Genomic DNA, 19,560 nt, shown 5'->3' with positions numbered 1-19,560 from the left:
TTCCAGCTGACCACAGACACGCTTACAGAAGACTGGGTGTGATAAAGTAGAATAAAAGAAGTAACTCTAATCAACTTTTGGTCATTTAGATGTTTAAGCAGCACCAAAACAACAACACTGACATTTCTTCTTAATATCATCCCTATATGCATCACTTGGAGTTCTCTCTCTCTCTCTCACACTCTCTCTCTCTCTCTCTCTCGTTCTCTCACTCAGCAGGTTTTTAATGCTGATGTGAGTGAATGCATTATTTGCTTGCACATGGAAACACTCAGAGGGGCCCCCTGAATGAGCTCTCAGTTCCAGGCATTGACGTGTGCCACCGAGGACATCCATACATGCTGAGGAAGGCTCAGGAGATGCAGATTTGCCCCAGCTCTACACTTAAGCTCAGGGTGCTGAGCTGGTACTTTTATAATTATGTGCAGGGGCACATTTGCACCTCACAGACCAGCTAGTAGCCCATCCGCCTGGGTTCCAGCCGAAACTGGATGAGCAGCCTGTCCTATAAAATGCACCGTCTACCCCCCTGCCTGTTCATTTTGGTGTCTTATAAGACACAAATTTGTGCATTTTTTTTGTTTTGTTCAAACAAAGCAAATGAATATATCGTATATATATATATATATATACATATTTTAAAGAATTGGTCAAACACTCCAGTTTAATATACTTATATAGCTTAATTATACTTAATATATAATATATAATTATAATATCTTCATTTCGTATCTCTCTGGACGTTTTTATGAGGAATAAAACATAAAAAAGAAAAGTTAGGTTCTCTGGAGAATGCGGGCATCGATCCCGCTACCTCTCGCATGCTAAGCGAGCGCTCTACCATTTGAGCTAATTCCCCTCCACAGCGAGCACTGCGCCTCACTCCCATATAAACACTCGCCCGCCTTCCGCACAGCGTTACACCTCAGAAATGCTGCAAAATATGATGAAACGACTGTACTTTTTGACTGAAGTCGAGCATAAAAGTCAGAAAAAGTCACAGAAATTAACAGAGCTTTCTAAACTTCAAAAATAAAACGTTTAAAAACTATTAAAACTGAAGTGAACCAGCTAGCTAGCGAACTACAGTAGCGTTTAGAAAGCGTTAGCTTCATAGCTAACATTAGCCAGCTAGCTAACACCTAACACCAAACATAATATAATAATTTGCAGCCGAAAATATCCCCAATACATAACTTTAGAGAGTGTTTTATGGACATATTTAAAGCAGCTGTTTATTGCGCTAAAATACCACCTCAGTCCCGAAGTTTGGGCGAGTTTTGGCTAAGCTAGCTAATAGCCAGCCAGCACTAGTTAGAGAGTCTTTAGCTACTAACGCTGCTAAAGTTACCCACATAACTTCAGGACTAATACTGTGTTGTCTATTTACAGTGCAAATACATTATAATACACTAGCCAGGTGCCATGGTGGTTTTCTCGGGCTGTGCTAAAGAGGACACATGCCTTTAATCTCGCTTGGAAGCAGCTCACTTCCCCCAAACCCTGGAAACGGCTGCGTGCCGCTGGACTGGGCTGGAGGGCAGCTGCAGTACAGGGGAGAGGAGCGGAGGCGGTGGGACGGACTGAACTGAACTGCACCACAGCGACGCACTGTCCAGCCTCCTCACTGCACCTCAGGAACACTCACTACACACTCAGTAAAGCCTGCTCTGCCGGGATGATGGTAAGTTGATATTGTCGTTGCACGCCGTGAAAGCAAAGAGATGCCTATCCTGTATAACCTTGACCAATGCGACAGTGCACTGAGGGGACAGGGGAGCAGGACTGGGTTCAGCTGTGTTATTTTACTGCAGTGCTGCTGGTTGTTTACATGTTTCCCAAAGCTCTGCAGATCTCTCATAGCTCATATAAATGCTGCATATTATAGTATTGAGTGTTACAGGCTTTATCCATACAGCATATTCTTTATTAGGATTTATGGTTATGCTGCTTCTTGTTAGGGATTGTCTGAAATAGGACAAGGACAAAATGATCTCCTTCTTGTCTTTTTTTACACATAAAAGAAATATACACATCCAGTAATAAGGCGGCTTAACTATGATGGACATATATATTCAAAAATGCTTTGGCTGTTTCTGTTTCTCACACATTTACAAATCAACACAGATACAATGTGAAAGAATGGTTGGAGCTGGATACCATAAAATGTATATATATATATTATATAATGAGCTTTAACTAAAGGGTTAATAATAGTATATAATACTATAATAGTTAATATAATAGTAATTTGAGCATTATACAAGGGACCCCAAGGGCCGAGTACTTGGGCATAAAAGGGAAAGGAAGGGTCATGATCTGAAGCATGTCAAACATGGTGGAGGCACTCGCTTTGTCATCAGAGTGCTCTCTCTGGGTGGGTAGATGGCGGTCGCTCGCTGCATCACTCTCCGGCACAGGCGTCTGTTAGCTGGTGTGGTGGAGCTGGGGAACCGACCCTTTCCTCAAAGTGTGTCGGCTACCCGGTGACGCCGCATCCGCAGCAGTTCTAAAAGAGGTGGTGTCTGACTTTATATGCATCAGAGAAGGCATGTGTTAAGCCCTTACCCTCCCAGTGTTGTGAGCATTACTAGTGCTAGGGAGAGTTACGAACAGGAGGGTTCGTTGACAAACAAAATAAATGGTGGAGGCACGGTTATGGCTGTTATGGCTGTTATTAGTATGGCTGCTAATAGAACGGGGTCACTGGTGTTTGTTGGTGATATGACTGTTGCTTGATGAAGTAGCTGGATGAACTGTTAGCCACAGTGTAGTACTGAAACATTGAGCCACTCTGACCCTTATTTATTGTTGTGTCTGAAGCTCCAGGAGAAGCTGTGGTGGCTGGCATCGCTCAGCTGCACAGTCTTGCTCCTCTCACCCCCTACAACCCCCCACCCTGCTGACCCAGACAAAGGGAGAAGAAAGGTGGTGCATGTTCTTGGTAAGAACCTTCACCCACTGACCTGACCTTAATCCAAGTCTGTGGGTTTTTTCGTCCAGCTATGCTTCTCATAAAGATTTGAGATGTTTTCAACATAAAAACCACATTTACATTCTTACATTCTGGTTCTGTGCCTTTAAGACTGATATATGTAAGGCAGCTCTGTTGTGATTGGCCTATATTGTGCCTCATTTAAACACTCCTTATAACATGAAGGGAAGACCTAAAACTATATAGGTTGAATAGACAAAGATGTTTGCATACTATACCAAATTACTGAACTCTTTTTTATAATATGAGCTATTTAATATGTAAATATCAAGCATGCTAAACCTAAAGGTGCCACAGTTTATACTCCTTATTACTTCTTTATAATAATGCTGTCAATATTATTCAGCTTTATAAACATTAATCTGTGAATGGACACAATTGGACAAAGCCATTTTACAGATTGAACCTATCTAATTAATATAACACATATAATACAATATAATAAATACAATATAACAAATAATAAACAAAACCATTATCATGGTGAGGCGGGGGGGGGGGGGGGCTGCTGGTCAGACTGGTAGGTGGCAGCTGGTCTGACGCAGGTAGAGGGGACCCTAGCGGTCAGTCTTCTAACAGGCAGGAGGTGCGGACGGCCATTAACTTTAAAGAGACAGAGTTAGTTCTGAGTGGATTGATGGAGAGCAGAGAATGTTGAGCAGTATCAGTTTACTTTACACACTCACATTCTTATATGTCTAATTTCTATATATGTTATGTGTATATATCATTATTCCTATTCGCTATATATCCTATTTTTAATATTGCTTAATTTGTGATTTTTTTGTTTATATATTTACAGTCTTTTATATATTTGATCCATGCTGTCTTATATCTTGATTATCCGTCTGATCAGACAGTCATAAATGCATTTCAAGCATGTAGCTGTACCATGACTGTGAACACTGTGACAAATTCACTTTAATTTATTTGATATTGAACCTGTCTGCTTGGGTTACATGTAATGTGTCAAAGCTCTTTATAAATAAATCAAAATAAATAAACAAATAATTATATAATTAAAACAAATTCTATTATCGATTTGGCTCATTGAATGAATGTGTACAGTAAAAGGGTGTCAAAAACTAAATATGTACATACAGCATGTGCGCAGACATATGATCTAGTGTAATATACAGTATATTACAGTGCAGTATGCATATCTATACAATAATGCAGTGATTAGTGGTTTTCATGCACTGTGATTTTATTCCACACCTATTGTGTTCTGTATGACTCCCAAGAGCCTTTATAATTTTACAGATTTAGGGCCTGTCCTTGTGTATCCTTCGTGCTCGTTTATTTTTGTAATGGCTCATAAGTTTTAAGTTAAGACTCAGCCGAGTGGAATATATGAAGGATGTGGGGCGAGTTAGAGCTGCTGCATGTTTATGAGCAAGTTTGTGGGTCTTGAAAGGCAGCACACATGCAGTAAACAACTTTAAGACCCCAGAGGGTTAACCAGAGGGGTAGATTCTGTCTATCCGGTCTTTCCTTTGGCGGCTGTTGCAAAATAGGCCTTTGTAAATGTAGGTTGCGTTGGTGTCCCCATCACAGTGTGAGGTTCACAGTCTTTTGGCAGCTGCAAATTACCCTGAACTGGGTCTGTGGTTACCATGACATGGGCTTTTAATTTCTGTCCCGTTTCCCCAAACACATCCGTGGCTCTTTAGATGTCAGGCACTGAATTAATGCAGGGATCTGTTTACTGTTCGGCTTTCATCGGCTAACATTTGTGGGCGACAAACATTTCAGACAGACACTGAGTGGAGAGTTTTAATGACCAGATGTCAGAGCTGATTTTCGCTGCTGTGATCTGTCCTGAAAAGCTCAGGCAGTGTCGAGCAGATTCATTGTCTGGCTGCCCAGAGCTCTCCGGCTGAAAGACGGAGAAGCCTGCAGTCTGTGTGTATGAAATCCAGCTCCTGGGAGTCTAAACAATCTCCCGAAAGAAATCCTGGCATGTTGGCTTGCTTAAATAAGACTAACCAGAAGTCACATGCTAACCATACAAACAGTCTAAAGCAGACTGCAGGACTGCAGCAATACAATACAGGCTAATGTACCCACCATCAGCCATAACATTAAAACCATCCTCCTAATATTGTATATTATAATATTATAAAGTCCCCCAGCTCTGACTCAGCTAGGCCCGCACTCCACAAGACTTCTGAAGGTGTTCTGTGGTATCCGGCACCAAGACTAATGTTAGCAGCAGATCCTTTAAGTCCTGGAAGTTGAATGTGAGTTCCTATGACCTTGTGGCAAGCCAGTTTACTGGTTGTCCTTCCTCGGAGCACTTACGCTTGTCCATTTCCCAGCTTTAGCACCTTCATCACCTTCAAGAACTGACTGTTCACTCACTGCCTAGTATGTAGATCCACCCCTTGAGAGGAGCCACTGGAACCAGATCATCAGTGTTGTTCACTGCACATATGCCGATGGTTTTAATGTTATGGCTGATCAGCTTTATTAGTTATCCCTGCGGCAGCAAACTCAGTCACATCAAGGTGGTATAATAAGAAACGAGGTTACATTTCCTAATGCCATTCATTAACAGCAGAAGGCCGTTATGCCTTCTGAGCACTCTTGCAAATGGGCCAAACTGGAACTCAGCCTGCTCTCTGCCTCCCCTGTTCTGCATTTAGAGGATGATACCGGCGCAGTGATAGTGCAGACCGCTCCAGGTAAAGTGGTCACGCATCGAGGGGGTACCATCACACTGCCCTGCCGCTTCCACCACGAGCCAGAGAACGCAGATCCAGCCCGCATTCGCATCAAGTGGACCAAGGTGACGGATGCTTTTCAGTTTGAGGACGTGTTTGTGGCTCTGGGCCGACAGCAGCGGTCCTTTGGGCCGTACCGGGGGCGTGTGGCTCTGGAGCAGGCTGGACCCGGAGATGCCTCGGTCATCATCCACAACGTCACCCTGCAGGACTATGGTCGCTACGAGTGTGAGGTCACCAATGACATGGAGGATGACACAGGATTCGTGAGTCTAGACCTTGAAGGTTTGGCCCGTGGCTTGATTCAAGCTCTGTCAAAGTGACATCATATACATCGCCCATCAAAACTTTGGGGATGCTCACTGGTCATGTGGTCTTTGTTGGCTTACTATAACCATACCATTATTACTTATTATTGGTCTATGATGAAATTAAAGGCTGAAATTAGGATTATATTGAGGAAAAACATCACTCACATGACTGCGACAGGGAATGACACCAAAGCCCACAATTTATCCAACTACTTTGGTCACTCAGGTGACCACCATTGGTGAATATGCACTACAAATAGTCCAAATATTCAGACTCTACTTCTATAAAAATGCATTCAGGTACTTTAGGCTGCAGCCATTGCTGACACAGATGCAGCAAATGCAGCTTGACAGCTTGTCTAGTCCCTGTAGAGAAGTACTGCCAATAGAATAGGACTCTCTGGAGCAGATCAACATCATGGCCCTATTGGCTCCATGCTGCCTAATGCCAGGTGTGGGCTAGAGGGGTATAAAGCCCCCAGCATTGAGGAGCTGTGGAGCAGTGGAAGAACTGTGTTCTCTGGAATGATGATGGTGGAGGAGCTCCATCCAGTACTTTAGAATAGGATGAGTTGGGGAGTTGGAGATGAGGTGGGGTGGTGATCATCATCATCCAACATCCTGACCTTGTTAACACTTCCAGAATCTAGTAGAAAGTCTTCTTCTCTGGACAGTAGAGTTTACAGTTACTCCAACAAAAGCTGCAACAACTCTTTTTAATTTGATTTCAGAAGAAACAATGAATGAACAGGTGTCCCAATACATTTGTCCATATAGTGTATATATAATACCCCCAAAGTATTTATGTTTGGATGTTAGCTTGGTTTAGTGGAAAAAAGGTGTCCCCAAACTTTTGACTTCTCTATATAATGTAATTACCTTCAGTAAAATGATAATCTGAGTTTAATTACAGTGTAATATCTGCAGGCGTTGTCTTCCCGTACTACCCTCGCCTTGGCCGCTACAAGCTGAACTACCACGATGCCGAAGAGTCGTGTAAACAGCAGGACGCCATATTGGCTTCTCACGCCCAGCTGCACAAGGCCTGGCTGGAGGGGCTGGACTGGTGTAACGCCGGCTGGCTGGAGGACGGCTCGGTGCAGTACCCCATCTCACACCCTCGAGATCAGTGTGGCCGCAAAGACACCCCTGCTGGAGTCCGCAACTACGGCTACCGACACAAAGAGGATGAGCGCTACGACGCCTTCTGCTTCACCTCGAAGCTCAACGGTGAGTGCAGGCATTCATTGATGTCCAATTTTGTATTTTTTTAGCTTAGATGTTGGAGCTATGCATGTGGCCAGCGTAGGTACAATAGAAGTCAGTAGTGACCCCAATCTTCTCACACACTTCTCAATCCTACTCAAACCACATCCAGACCTTTTGTAAGGTGGTGCCGGTTTGCTTGGTAAGGGTGAGGTGAGTTAGGATGCTGTGTGACTGTGAACGATAAACATTAACCTTACCATGTAGCTGAACACTGGGGATAGCCACCTTGGGCAGCAAGTGACCAAGTCATGACCTACATTTAGTATAACAGCAGTAGGTCAATGTGATTCCTAAATCACATAGACAATTCTGTGCAAACGATGAAGACCTGGATGTAGTTTGAGCAGATGTAGAGAGCATGTATTTACTGAACAGATGACTAATGACTTTTATTGTTTGTTTGCTAAGTGAACCTTATAGCTCTAAATTAAAATGAAAGGAATTTGGAATTTGGATATCAATTTAAATACAATTTAACTTCATTAACCATTATTGTTAATATACTCATTCAGTACAACACGAATCCCAACTCGGAAAGTTAGCATCAGAGCACAGAGTCAGCCATGATGTTTTACCCAAAATCAGCAGCTTCAGGATCATGCTGATTCTCCACTGACTGGAACGGCATCTCCGTCATTCCCACTCTGGGCCGGGATGCTGCTGCTACTGCACTATGGGGGTTTGGTGGTGGAGCTGCAGGAGGAGAACCTCTCTCCAGAACTGCTGTAATGCTGCAGAACCCATAGAGTCATATTAGTGTGAAATCCTGTAGTATTACTCTACCCCCTCAGCCCACATGCTGCTCCACCTCCAGATCAAGCTTCTGGATCCCTCAGACTGTCCAGAAATGCATGTGTACAGCTGTCCATTAGGGGGCACTCAAAGCGTTTTTTGTATTTACAGCAGAGCAGAAAAAGGATGAATGAATTATACTTCTCAACTGTAGAGGGAGCCCAGTAGCAAAAATATCCAATGCTCAAGGCCCAACAGTTGCAGCACAGTGGACTAGTGATATTGAACTCACAACCTGTGATTAAAAACCCATAGCTTTAACCACTCTATTGCATTCAGTGACAAGAATGTTAGTAATGTAAGGATGTTGGATGATCACCACCCCAACTCATCTCTTAACTGGATGGAGCTCCTCCACCATCACTCCAGAGAGCACAGTTCTTCCACTGCTCCACAGCTCCTCAATGCTGGGGGGCTTTATACCCCTCTAGCCCACGCATGGCATTAGGCAGCATGGAGCCAATAGGGTCATGATGTTGATCTGCTCCAGAGAGTCCTATTCTATTGGCAGTACTTCTTCTCTACAGGGACTAGACCAGCTGTGTGTGTGTGTGCATTTGCACATCTGTGTCAGCAATGGGCGTGACGTCTAGTAGCTGAATGCATTGAGCAAAGCCTGGAGTAAAGAACAGCTCATACTCTTCTTTATACACAGCAGACTGTGTTTTTAACAGGTACAGATATAAAGCCACACATCATTTCATTTAAAAATAAAGGATTTTTTAAATTAAGTGATTTTGAGGAAAGCACTGATCATTTTTGTTGCCTATTTCTAACCCCTGCGGTCGGCCTCAGGCTACAGAGAGTCTCTGGCCTCCCCCTGTGATCTTGTGAGGCCTCGGGCAGGTGGACGAGTGCCGACTTTTGTTAATTTGGCTCTTATTGAAAGAGCTGGAGGGCCCCCTGCTTCTGCTTTCATCGCCGCTCCTTTGATAGTCGCTCGCCAAGCTGCGGCGGTGCCAGCGAGGTCCAGGTTGCAGGCAGATGCTGATTAAAGAGCCTGCAGAAACACAGAGCTTGCAGAGCCACGCATCCAACGCAGCGCTGACAGAATGATGCATCTGCTACAGCGGAATTCTCAAAATCAAATTTTGGTGGGAAAATATGATTTATTATGGCGGCCTGGGAGCAGAGTCAGATCGTGACTGTGTAGGAATAATGAGAGTAAACTCTGAGGAGAGCCAAATTCATTTATGGTTTGGGGTGAAGTGTGAGTTTGGGAGTATATATGTGTGTGTGTGTGTGTGTGTGTGTGTGTTTGTGCGTGTGTGTGTGTGTGTGGGAGGGTGTCTCTATGTTTTATTTTAATGTGTAGACGAGTTCTGTGTTATGTCACACCATTAGGGTTCTCTAAGTTCTCTTAGAGATAACAGCCTTTTCATTACATCCTCAAATGACTTATTACACAGCACATTTTGTCCTGAAATGCTCACAACCAGGGCGATCATGGCTGACGCTCCAGCTGGAGGACCTTTATGTAATGGCCCTCTGGGAAATATGAGACAATATCCCTCCGAGCAGCCAGCGGCCACCTTCACAAACACATCACTGATGGGTGGGCTCAGAGATGTGGAGAGATAGAGGTCTTTAGTAGAGACAATCAGTTTTTCTGTCTAGTCTCAGGTATAAACACACTTCAGCTCGAGGCCTGCGGATGAAACGGAGCTTTGCTTCATCGCGACTGAAGTGGCCTTCACAATCAAGATCCCATTTCTGAAATTCCGGGCCGTGGAAAGTCACTTTCTGATAGCGAGAAGTAAACACAAGCGTTTTGTAGTCGGTTTTGATGGAGAGCTCTCGCCTTGCTTGGCTGGGGATGTGCTTTGGGCTTCTGCAGTGCTGTATGATTGGAAATTCCAAGCACAGTTCTGATTCTGCTGCCTGGCAGGCCGAGGTATGGAGCGCTGTAATCTCGTGAAGGTCTTTTCTGTTTACTAGGCTTTTTCTCTTTCTGTGTGTGTGTGTGTGTGTGTGTGTGTGTGTTTGTTTGTGCCTATTTTAGGCCAGGTGTACTTCCTCAAACGCTTCAAGAAGGTCAATTACCCCGAAGCTGTGAAGGCCTGTCAGCGTGACGGTTCGGCTATGGCTAAAGTGGGCCAGCTGTATGCCGCCTGGAAGTTCCAGCTGCTGGACCGCTGCGAGGCAGGCTGGGTAGAAGATGGCAGTATCCGCTACCCCATTGTCAACCCTCGTGCTCGATGTGGCGGCGCAGAACCTGGCGTCCGAAACCTCGGCTTTCCCGACAAAAAGTTTCGCCTCTACGGGGTCTACTGCTTCCGCAAGAACTCCGCCAGTCCTGACATTCAGACCACCGTCCAAGCTCCACCTAAAACCACCACCAAACTCGCCAACAGCACCAGCACCATCTGAAAACCATGCATATCCAGAGCAGCCATCATTAGCACAACAGCTTCTGCAGCTTAGCCAGCATGACTGACTGACGGAGCAGGTCAGCTAACAACCGCAGACAAGCTAGCGCTAGCGCTGAACCCGCGGCGTGGTTATGCCCGTGTTATCTCACCCTCTCAGCTGAAATCAGACGTCAGTCACGTCTGAAGAGAGAGCAGTTTAGCTAGAAGGCTACTTTCTTTACAAAGCCTAGCCTAGCCTGAGTCGCCTGCAAAACACAGCTCATTAGCTTTAGCGCCTTTTGGAAGTAGGCTAGCATGGTGGGGCTGAGCTTACATACAGTTGAAAAGGTTAGAGGAAGGTTAGCCTGTAACCTAGAAATGAAATACTCCAGGAGGGATCTGAGAAAGCGTAATAAAGGTTTGCATCATGACGTTAATAAAAGGTTTCCAGTTAGGCAAACGGTTACCAGTTTATGGAAATGTTTGAAGTTTGTAACATTCACAAAACTACAAATTCTAAAACTACACAGAATCAGACTCTTAAAGAATATTAAATTAATGTGACATAAATGTTTATCAAATTAAAGAACTGGAGCATTTATTTAAACACAGAATATTTTTAAATTTACTGATAATTAAAAAAAAAGTTTAAACGACCAAAGCCCATATTCAACTGTGAGAATAAACCAGGGGTGTTTCTAGACCAGGTGTTGTACTGGGGCACACACAGTAAATAATAAAGGCCTACTAAATTATTAGTAAACTGCCATCATAAAGAATAATAGTAATAATGTTATTAAGACTCATTAATATAATTATTATCATTAGTAGTAGTAGCATTATTATGACCACTATTATTATTGTTATTATTATTATTACTACTGTCACAAGCATGCATAACATATTTCCTTTTTGGCATAAAACTACATGTGAAATTCGGATTTTGTCTTTGCATCATCAATTCATTTTAGCCAGGCTTTTAAAATCAGTAGTTTACTGTTATATTGGATATATCACACCACATTTTGCAACCTTGTGTTATCAATGCTCCTGTTAATAGCTGGTATAAGTAAAGCCTATTCTAACATAACTGATGCTTTTGCTGATGTAATTAAAGCCTTTGCTTCAGTGGTCTAATAAGATAAGATAGTCCTTTATTAGTCCCGCAGTGGGGAAATTCTCATTCTAATATGTAGCAGTTGTTGGTAAGTTATACGGTTATAAGTGGTCTTAACCAAAACATACCACAAAGAGCTATTATTAGCTTGTCTGACTTTCTTTTAAATGTATATTACTCTGATCCATACAAACTAAATTAACTGGTTCTGACTAAATGCTAGCTACTCATGCTTTTGGAAAAACACTTGGGCGTTATGGGAAATGGAGTATCTGTAGTAAATTTACATGGCCTATCCTGTAGTTCTGCTCAGCAATCCAGGAAAAAATTGACTTTTACAATCATTATTTTAGTGGGGCACGGCAGCATTTTACAGAGGTACGTGCCCCAGTAAACGGAGTCTAATGACACCTCTGGAAGAAACGTTGATAATGATTACGGTTAAAGAACATCCAGAAGACTAAGCACCAAACGCTGTAACGTTCAGAAAATGCTCTCCAAACCAAAATTTGTTAGCTGGCGGGCTTTAGACTTTGTGTGTCTTGTTTATTCTTTGTGTCAAGAAGAAAAATGCTTCAGTGAAAGCCCCAGCACTGCGCTAATTAGCACATGAGTCAGTCGGAGAGCTAATTTAGCACACCCCGTAATGAATGTGGCACATTAAGCAGCGGCCTTGCCGGCCTGGTGACGATGGAGATGACAGAGGAGGGAGGACCGAAGCTCCAGTCAGGTGCCAGCATGAGCTCGGCTTGGCACAGCATGGCTTTGCCCTGTTTTGTTCAGTCGTGTGCAGTTGCACAGTAGTACAGTTGCCAGTTACTATGCACACAGTGATTGACTGTAGACACAAGCACCTTTTATGAGTACACTGCACAAATGAGATCCTAGTAAGTGAAATCCTCTTCAGTGTAGTCTGAATATCTGATATGGCTAATTTTAAGATTATTGTAGTAATATTATTTAACATTTATTAACTTATATGAACGTATTTTTAATTGTTTTAAAGGATTGTATCAACTATAAGTGTCTTATGGTATTGGCAGATCATTTTGCTTTATTCAGGAAATGACAGATAATTCAACTTTTGTTAAGAAGCAGTGTTTGAAACAAGCTAAATGATCTGCCAGTGGAATAAGACCCTCTCAGCAGGTCAAATCTCCTAATGCCTTTCCCACACTACAGGATAATCAGATCATTTGAGACTGACTTGCTCTTCCCAACAATCACAAAGGTGTCCCAGATTATCCTGCAGTGTCTAGAATCCAGTCCAATCAGAAATATGAGAAATGGTAAATGTTTATGACTCAGTATTCTGTAGGGTGGAGCAGATGTCAATTCTCAGCCTCCCCAGCAAAAAGTTTCGCCTCTACAGGGTCTGCTGCTTCCGCCAGTCCTGACCTTCAGACCACCGTCCAAGCTCCACTAAACACCACCACTAAACTCGCCAGCAGCACCTGGCACCATCTGAAAACCATGCATATCCAGAGCAGCCATCATTAGCACAACAGCTTCTGCAGCTTAGCCAGCATGACTGACTGACGGAGCAGACAAGCGAGCGCTAGCGCTAGTGCTGAACCCGCGGCGTGGTTATGCCTGTATTATGTAGGCTAGCATGGTGGGGCTGAGGAAAATGTCATTATGTGGGGGGTCACTTGTGTTTGGAATATTTGAAAAATCCTGTAGGGTGGTCCAGGCTTTAAACAAGTCAAATAAGTTAAGTCTTAAGTTGAATAATCTTAATAATAATATTTGTACAACGGTATTAAAATGAGAAATATCAGATATTAAGACTAGATTAAGAGTATTTTACTTGCTAAGACAATTTTGCTTTCAATACTTAGATGATCCTAATCCTGACAGCAATAACTCGAAGCATGTTTTTTTGGTAGATAATTATCCCAGCGAGTCGACGACTGCCTTTCATAATGCTGCTGCTTTACTACCTCATTAGTGGTCAACAATTGCACTATCCATTCAACTGTGATGTGGCACAATGCATTTTAGATTAAAGTTATTTACCTGTTTACGTTTGTCTCTTCATTCTTCGCCTGTGTCTGTTCTGCTCGTAAACAGACCAAACTTTTATAATGAGAAAGTGTTGAAACTGCCGCTGTTGATTGTTAGTAAGCATGACAGCGGCTCATTCTGTCTCTGGCAAATTGCATGGAGCTGTCTGCAGTGTCGAGAGCGTCTACAGCTCTGGAAAACACTTGAGAATATTTGTTTGCAGGGCCAAAACGACAGACGTGTCACTGTCATATCAAAAGCGACATTCGTAATGAGGCCTTGTGAATTTGGAGAGTTAGGGATTCATTAACCTGACTAAACCAGGTCACAGTTACTGCGCTCTGCTCTGTTGCTGTTCAGTATTATTGTTTACTGTTTGGAAGGATATTACACACTACATTAGAGAGTGCTGAGATGCATCAAAGTCCAGAGACTAATCCATACATTACACTGCGGCATTTTCTAATCACATTTGTGTAAGAATCTGTGGGCTGGTTTCAGTTTTCACAGCATAAAGCTTTCATCAACAGCTGCTCACTCACTAAGGTGGCATGTTTTATTTGGAAAATGAAAAAAACTTAATGTCACTTAATGCCACAATCTACAATAGGGGTTACCAACTAGATTTGAACTAGAGCCAAATACTAGCAGAGCAAAAACAATTAGCCAATCTGTCTGTCTGTCTGTCTGTCTATCTGTCTGTCTGTCTATCTATCTGTCTGTCTGTCTGTCTGTCTATCTATCTATCTATCTATCTATCTATCTACCTGTCTATATCTATATCTATCTGTCTGTCTATCTATCTATTTATCTCTCTCTCTCTCTCTCTCTCTCTCTCAAATATATATATATATATATATATATATACACACACACACACACACAATTCTTTTCCATAATGTGAATCTCTACACACAAAGGTAAAATATTGCAGCACTGGAATCTATATGTTTATATATATATATAGTACTACCTTAAATTGCCTGAGGGTAAAAGGAGAGACAAAGGGAAAGAAAGAGAAAAGCCCCAGTGAGCGTGAGCTGATGTGACATGTTGGTCCTGAGAGTGTGGCTTTTCATTTTATTTGGTCGTTCTTTTTCTTCCCTCAGCATAAAGTGAAATTAGGTGACCCTGGAACAATTGAGTGGACCCCGAGGGTAAATAGAGCTGAATCAGACGCCACGAGTCTCCATATGTGTCCCATTTCTCAGCTGTTGACAGGAGGCTCGGGAGCCCACATACAATAAGATATACAGGCTCACAGGGAGTAACACAAAAGATCCCATAAAGACATGGCCAAGGTGAAGGCCTCTCCTGATTGTCAGGGTGCAGTAGATGGATCTGATTCTGCTGCATAATCTACTGTACAGTATTTACAGCTAGGAGCACTGCAGATACTGTAGTGATTCATATGTTAGTGGAATAAATAAGCAATATGTAATATATAAATCATTTCTGAATATCTTTCCAATGCTGATTAGACGCTGATAAAACAGTAATGCATCCCTCTCTTTGTGCAAACGTAGGGCTTTCTACTGGAGAATAAAGATGCCCTGTATACATAATGAATTAGAAACACTCATAGATGAGAGTAATGGGCTAAACTGTTTAAAGAGAAATTCCCTCGAGCGGAAACGTTTAAATGTACAAAGCTTCAGAGGTAATTTGAAGTGTTAAACATCTAACTGAGCATTTTATAGATAATGAATTCCTGCATACATCAGATGTCTTTGAGAACGCTTCCAGCAGAGAGGATTCGCTCCTTTGTTTGTTTGGGCCGCGTTCTCTTGGAACAGGAGCCCCGCTGTTCGGTCCAATTGGAAGCTGTCAGAAGCGCAGATCAAGAGAAAGCGAGGTGCTTACGGACTGAGATTGAGGTGGCAAAGAAAAGCAGGAGGTTAATGAAACCGTTCAAACTCTTTGCTGGTCCGAGCAGGTCATTCACACGGCCCAAGAAGCTCACAGAACAGGGAGCTCACACTGCTGCAGTCAGAACCCAGAGGGGAAAAGTGAGGCTATGTGTCGTATGCTAGTCAATGCCGTCCTACAAACATGGCCTGACCTTCTGTTCAGCTGTAGAGTCTCACATCGCTCTTAGATGAACCCATCTGACCCTGGTTTTGTTTTTGATACCATTGAAAAACAGAAGACGAGCAGGCCCAGCGGCACAGCCTGTTTCATTTGGGGAGGGAATAGGTGGCTGGTTACAATTTGGCTAGAAAGCCCCAGAGACGTCACTGTGACAACCAGGCCATCACTGGGCTCAGTAAAGCATTTTATCACTGGTTCACTAAACATGACTGTCTAAAGCAGCATTTTTTGAGAATTGGTATTTTTTGCTCGTGGGCTCCCCCTACAGTTGGGGAGTATAACTCACTTCACTCTTTGAGCGCCCCCTCATGGTTGGTAGTCTTATGTGTCAGTTTAATCAGCCATAATTTTAACACCACTTCCTAATATTGCGTAGATCCTCCTTGTGCCACCAAAACTGCTCTGACCTGTCGAGGTGTGGACTCTGCAAGACCTCTGAAGGTGTGCCATAGTATCTGGCACCAAGAATACTTAGACAACATTAGCAGCAGATCCTTTAAGTCCTGTAAGTTGTGAGGCGGGACCTCCATGAGCACCGGGGAGGTTTGGGCTCCCCTGACCCTGTCGCCCGTTCACTGGTTGTGTTGGAAAGGTAGTGACCACTGCATACCGACAAACCCCCCACAAGACCTGCATGATGTTCTGGAGATGTTCTGACCCAGTCGTCTAGAACTTGCTGCCTATCATATACCCACCCCTTAACAGGAGCCACTGGAACCAGAGAACCATCAGTGGTTTTAATGTTACGGCTGACGGGCATGTACAGATAAATGGTCTTATTGGTGGCTTGTATAAAGTTTTCATTTGGAAATAAGAGGTTTTCTCAGGACAGTAACTCTTCGCAAAACCCCATATACATCAGTTGTGAGTCACCGAGGCCTCTGAGCTAAACTGCAGATGCAGCGAAGAAGAGCGCAGTCTGACTCGTGACACCTACGTAAATCAACACTGTTATGTGCCATGAAGGTTAGGCATTAGCCTGGCAGATCTCTCCCCGGAGGCGATGGCGCCGGACCAGCGCAAACAGTCCTCTCCGCACATATTCTGGCTGTCCCCACAGCCGGCGAGGCGTGAAAATCCTGTTGTACAGAAGATACACTAAGCTGCTTAATGAAGGAAGATTTCCGGATCATCAGCCACAGACCCACAGCAACGGCACGCTGGGCACCAGGAGCCGGAAGAACATGCCAGCCTGTGCCAGCCTGTAATGGCAAGAGCAGAGGGATGCTCGCCATTTATCTGTTATTTTTTTTGTCTACTTTGCATGTCACACTTTAAAAGCTATTAGCGGTGGAGGACTCACCATCTGCACAAACATCATTATCCTGTTAAATGCAGTTGCACTTGCAGGGATTAGCGGACCTGCTCTATTCATCAGAGTTTCTGTTGGAATGATAAATGGGCTTAAGAATGGGTATTAACCTTTGGGTAGCACTGAATCACATGCTGTTTATGAAGCGGCTGCATAATCGTATTCCACAGCTGAGGAGAAAGTTACTCCTTGCCAGTTTCGTATCTCTGAGTTGGCCGTGCAGCCGCAGCCGAAAACACGACAGCCCTTATTTTCTGAAATGACACCGCTGCCACATTTTTGGCCATGGCTGTCTGTTAACTGCTGGGAAGCTGTTTAGAATTTCGTGTCTGACAATCCAGAAGCTGTAAGCCCTCTGTGGTTAAATATATCCTCCACCGTTAAAAACAGGCCCTTCTTCAGGGCTTCTTTAGCAGAACCGTGACAGCTGAAAGACCCGTTTCAATGCTTACGTTGTGCTCTGCAGCTCAGAAAATGTTCCCTTTGGTTCCTTTTATTTGCATTTTCTTATTTACATTGATGTCTTTTATATATATGTATAAATACAGGTCATTATAATAATTAATACTATAATTAATGATTAATTATTACTATAATTAATAATAAGGGGCACATTTCACATTCATCATAAACCTGGTTATTCTCCCCCCAATTAATATTTATTGGATCAATTTGAAATAATAATGCAATGTTTTTTGTATGTATATTACCAGAAGCAGAATTGATACACATATTAACTAAATGACTCTCAGACCTCACCAGTCTTCCCCTCATTCCCCTTCATACATTAACTTAAATTTTACATCAAACAAATAATTAATTAATAATTAATTAATTTAAATAAGATCATTTTTTTTCAGTTGTATAGAATATCTATTTTCTGTAAAAAATGTAAAACTGCATAAATTCTGCAAACAGTTCAGTGATGTCACTTCCTCTGGTGGGAAACATGTGGAAGGCCGTGAGAAATGTCAAACCTTTTCTCTTGTTATTTTGTATACAGAGTTGAGAATAAATCAACAGTATATTAATTAACTAATTAAGTCTGTTAATGTGATATTGAGGGAATCCCTTATTCAGTAAGTTGGACAGTAACAAACCCAGGCAATGTGCTCATGTGGGGCTCACATGGGTGAAGTGTGGACATGGGCTCTGAGTGGGCTTGTACATGTGTACAGCCCACCCTTATCTCACATGGGTCCCATCTAGGGATATGCAGTGTACAACCCGGATGGGGTCCATGCTTAACCCCTCCTGATCCAATGGAGGGCATCCATATGTGGAGCTTCTCCCTATTCAGACCCCACATGGACATGAACTGGGAAAGTTGACTAATCAGTCAAATCTTTCCATACTTAAAATGTACATGCAGTTCTAGAATAGGCCTCCTGTGTGTGTGTTACAGTAGTCATATATAAGTCATTTACACATTATAACATCATAATTTGTGATGTATAGAAATCATCAGCAAAATCCACTGAGAACCCGTTACAGACCGTTCTTTAGCACCTTTACTTTATTCCTATGTGTTTTCAGTTGGAGCACAAATCCATCCTGAGGACAGGTGTGAGAACCACCGCTGCTGTACAGAAACCGTCCTGCTAAGAGTACAACACTGACTAACTGTTCTTCTGTCTAGAAAAGGCCTCGCTGAGTTTGTAGTAATGCTCTGTATTGTGTGTTGATTCAGTTATACAGCGGGGGAACGTCTGGCTCTCGGCTTTTCCGAGCGGCATTAACCTAACTTCACAGCTTGATGTTTAATGAGGACGCAGCGTCCTTGGAACGCAGGGAGTCGTGCACACATCAATCAGCCTCAGCGTTTCTCTCCAGCAGCCCTGACTTTGCGCTTAGCTTCTCTGTGAAGTATTAACCTGCAGAACATGCTTTCAGAGGAAGAGCCCGAGTTCATCTCGGGTAAACTGTCATCAGGTTTAATGTGTTTAGATTATGACACGCTGGGGTGGAAGCAAACCCAGCAGGCCGGCAGGAGGGCATCTCATGTTTTCTGAAGGCGACTCCTGACCTCCGCCTTGAGTGTAAAGAAAGATGATCAGGAAATGAGAAATGAACAGAGGCTGATGAAAACTATCAATACCATAACTCAGCACAAACACTGGGGACCCCGACAAGATAAAGGATTGGTATTCAGAGATACGTGTGGAATGAATTATTCACTGCAGAGCATGTTCTGGAAGCCGGTGATGATAAAAACAGCTCAGGACGGCTGATGGTAGCTAAAGCAGGTTGAATAAAAAAGTGTGTTTTTAATGAAAAACAAACTGTGAGGTTACGTTAACAGATCACTTCTGACATGACCAAATGAGTGCTCTCCAAAGCCTCTCCACACAGAAAATCGGAATCTCTAATCTCTAATACTTGTTTTCATGTTAGAATGCATGACGTAGCCAAAGTTAAAGGGTTATCGGTTTTATGGTTAATAGAAGACACTGGTCAGCGTTTCTTATTCTGTCTTGTTTCTAAAGTAAATGTACATTAAAAGTTTTGCTCGGCACCGTTTGGTGATATTTGTGGCCTTCAAAGCCAACAGATATAAGAAGAGTGAGCAAAATATTAGCAGAAGAAGGT

At 43.0% G+C, this 19,560-nt stretch overlaps 1 protein-coding gene and 1 non-coding gene across 2 annotated transcripts; one reads left to right on the top strand and one right to left on the bottom strand.

Moving 5' to 3' along the window:
• Positions 1-786: 786 nt before the first annotated feature.
• trnaa-agc (transfer RNA alanine (anticodon AGC)) lies at positions 787-859 on the bottom strand. Its single transcript has one exon. It is a non-coding gene; the product is annotated as a tRNA-Ala (tRNA).
• Positions 860-1,608: 749 nt separating this feature from the next.
• hapln4 (hyaluronan and proteoglycan link protein 4) lies at positions 1,609-13,586 on the top strand. The gene is made up of 5 exons (XM_072660102.1): positions 1,609-1,684; positions 2,824-2,944; positions 5,644-6,006; positions 6,960-7,262; positions 10,096-13,586. Exons 1-5 carry the CDS (start codon positions 1,679-1,681, stop codon positions 10,461-10,463), a joined length of 1,161 nt encoding a protein of 386 aa, XP_072516203.1. The 5' UTR covers positions 1,609-1,678; the 3' UTR covers positions 10,464-13,586.
• The last annotated feature ends 5,974 nt before the right edge of the window (positions 13,587-19,560 follow it).

Source organism: Salminus brasiliensis, chromosome 17, assembly GCF_030463535.1.
Source record: "Salminus brasiliensis chromosome 17, fSalBra1.hap2, whole genome shotgun sequence".
NCBI lineage: Eukaryota > Metazoa > Chordata > Actinopteri > Characiformes > Bryconidae > Salminus > Salminus brasiliensis.
Note: the sequence above shows the minus strand (reverse complement) of the source record. Positions and strands in the feature narration are given on the sequence as shown.

What these genes read in the sequence shown, in the direction of transcription:
- hapln4 (XM_072660102.1), top strand. An exon ending in CGTGAGTCTAGACCTTGAAG is followed by an intron (nt 6,007 to 6,959) that starts GTTTGGCCCGTG and finishes TAATATCTGCAG; the next exon opens with GCGTTGTCTTCCCGTACTAC. An exon ending in CTTCACCTCGAAGCTCAACG is followed by an intron (nt 7,263 to 10,095) that starts GTGAGTGCAGGC and finishes TGCCTATTTTAG; the next exon opens with GCCAGGTGTACTTCCTCAAA.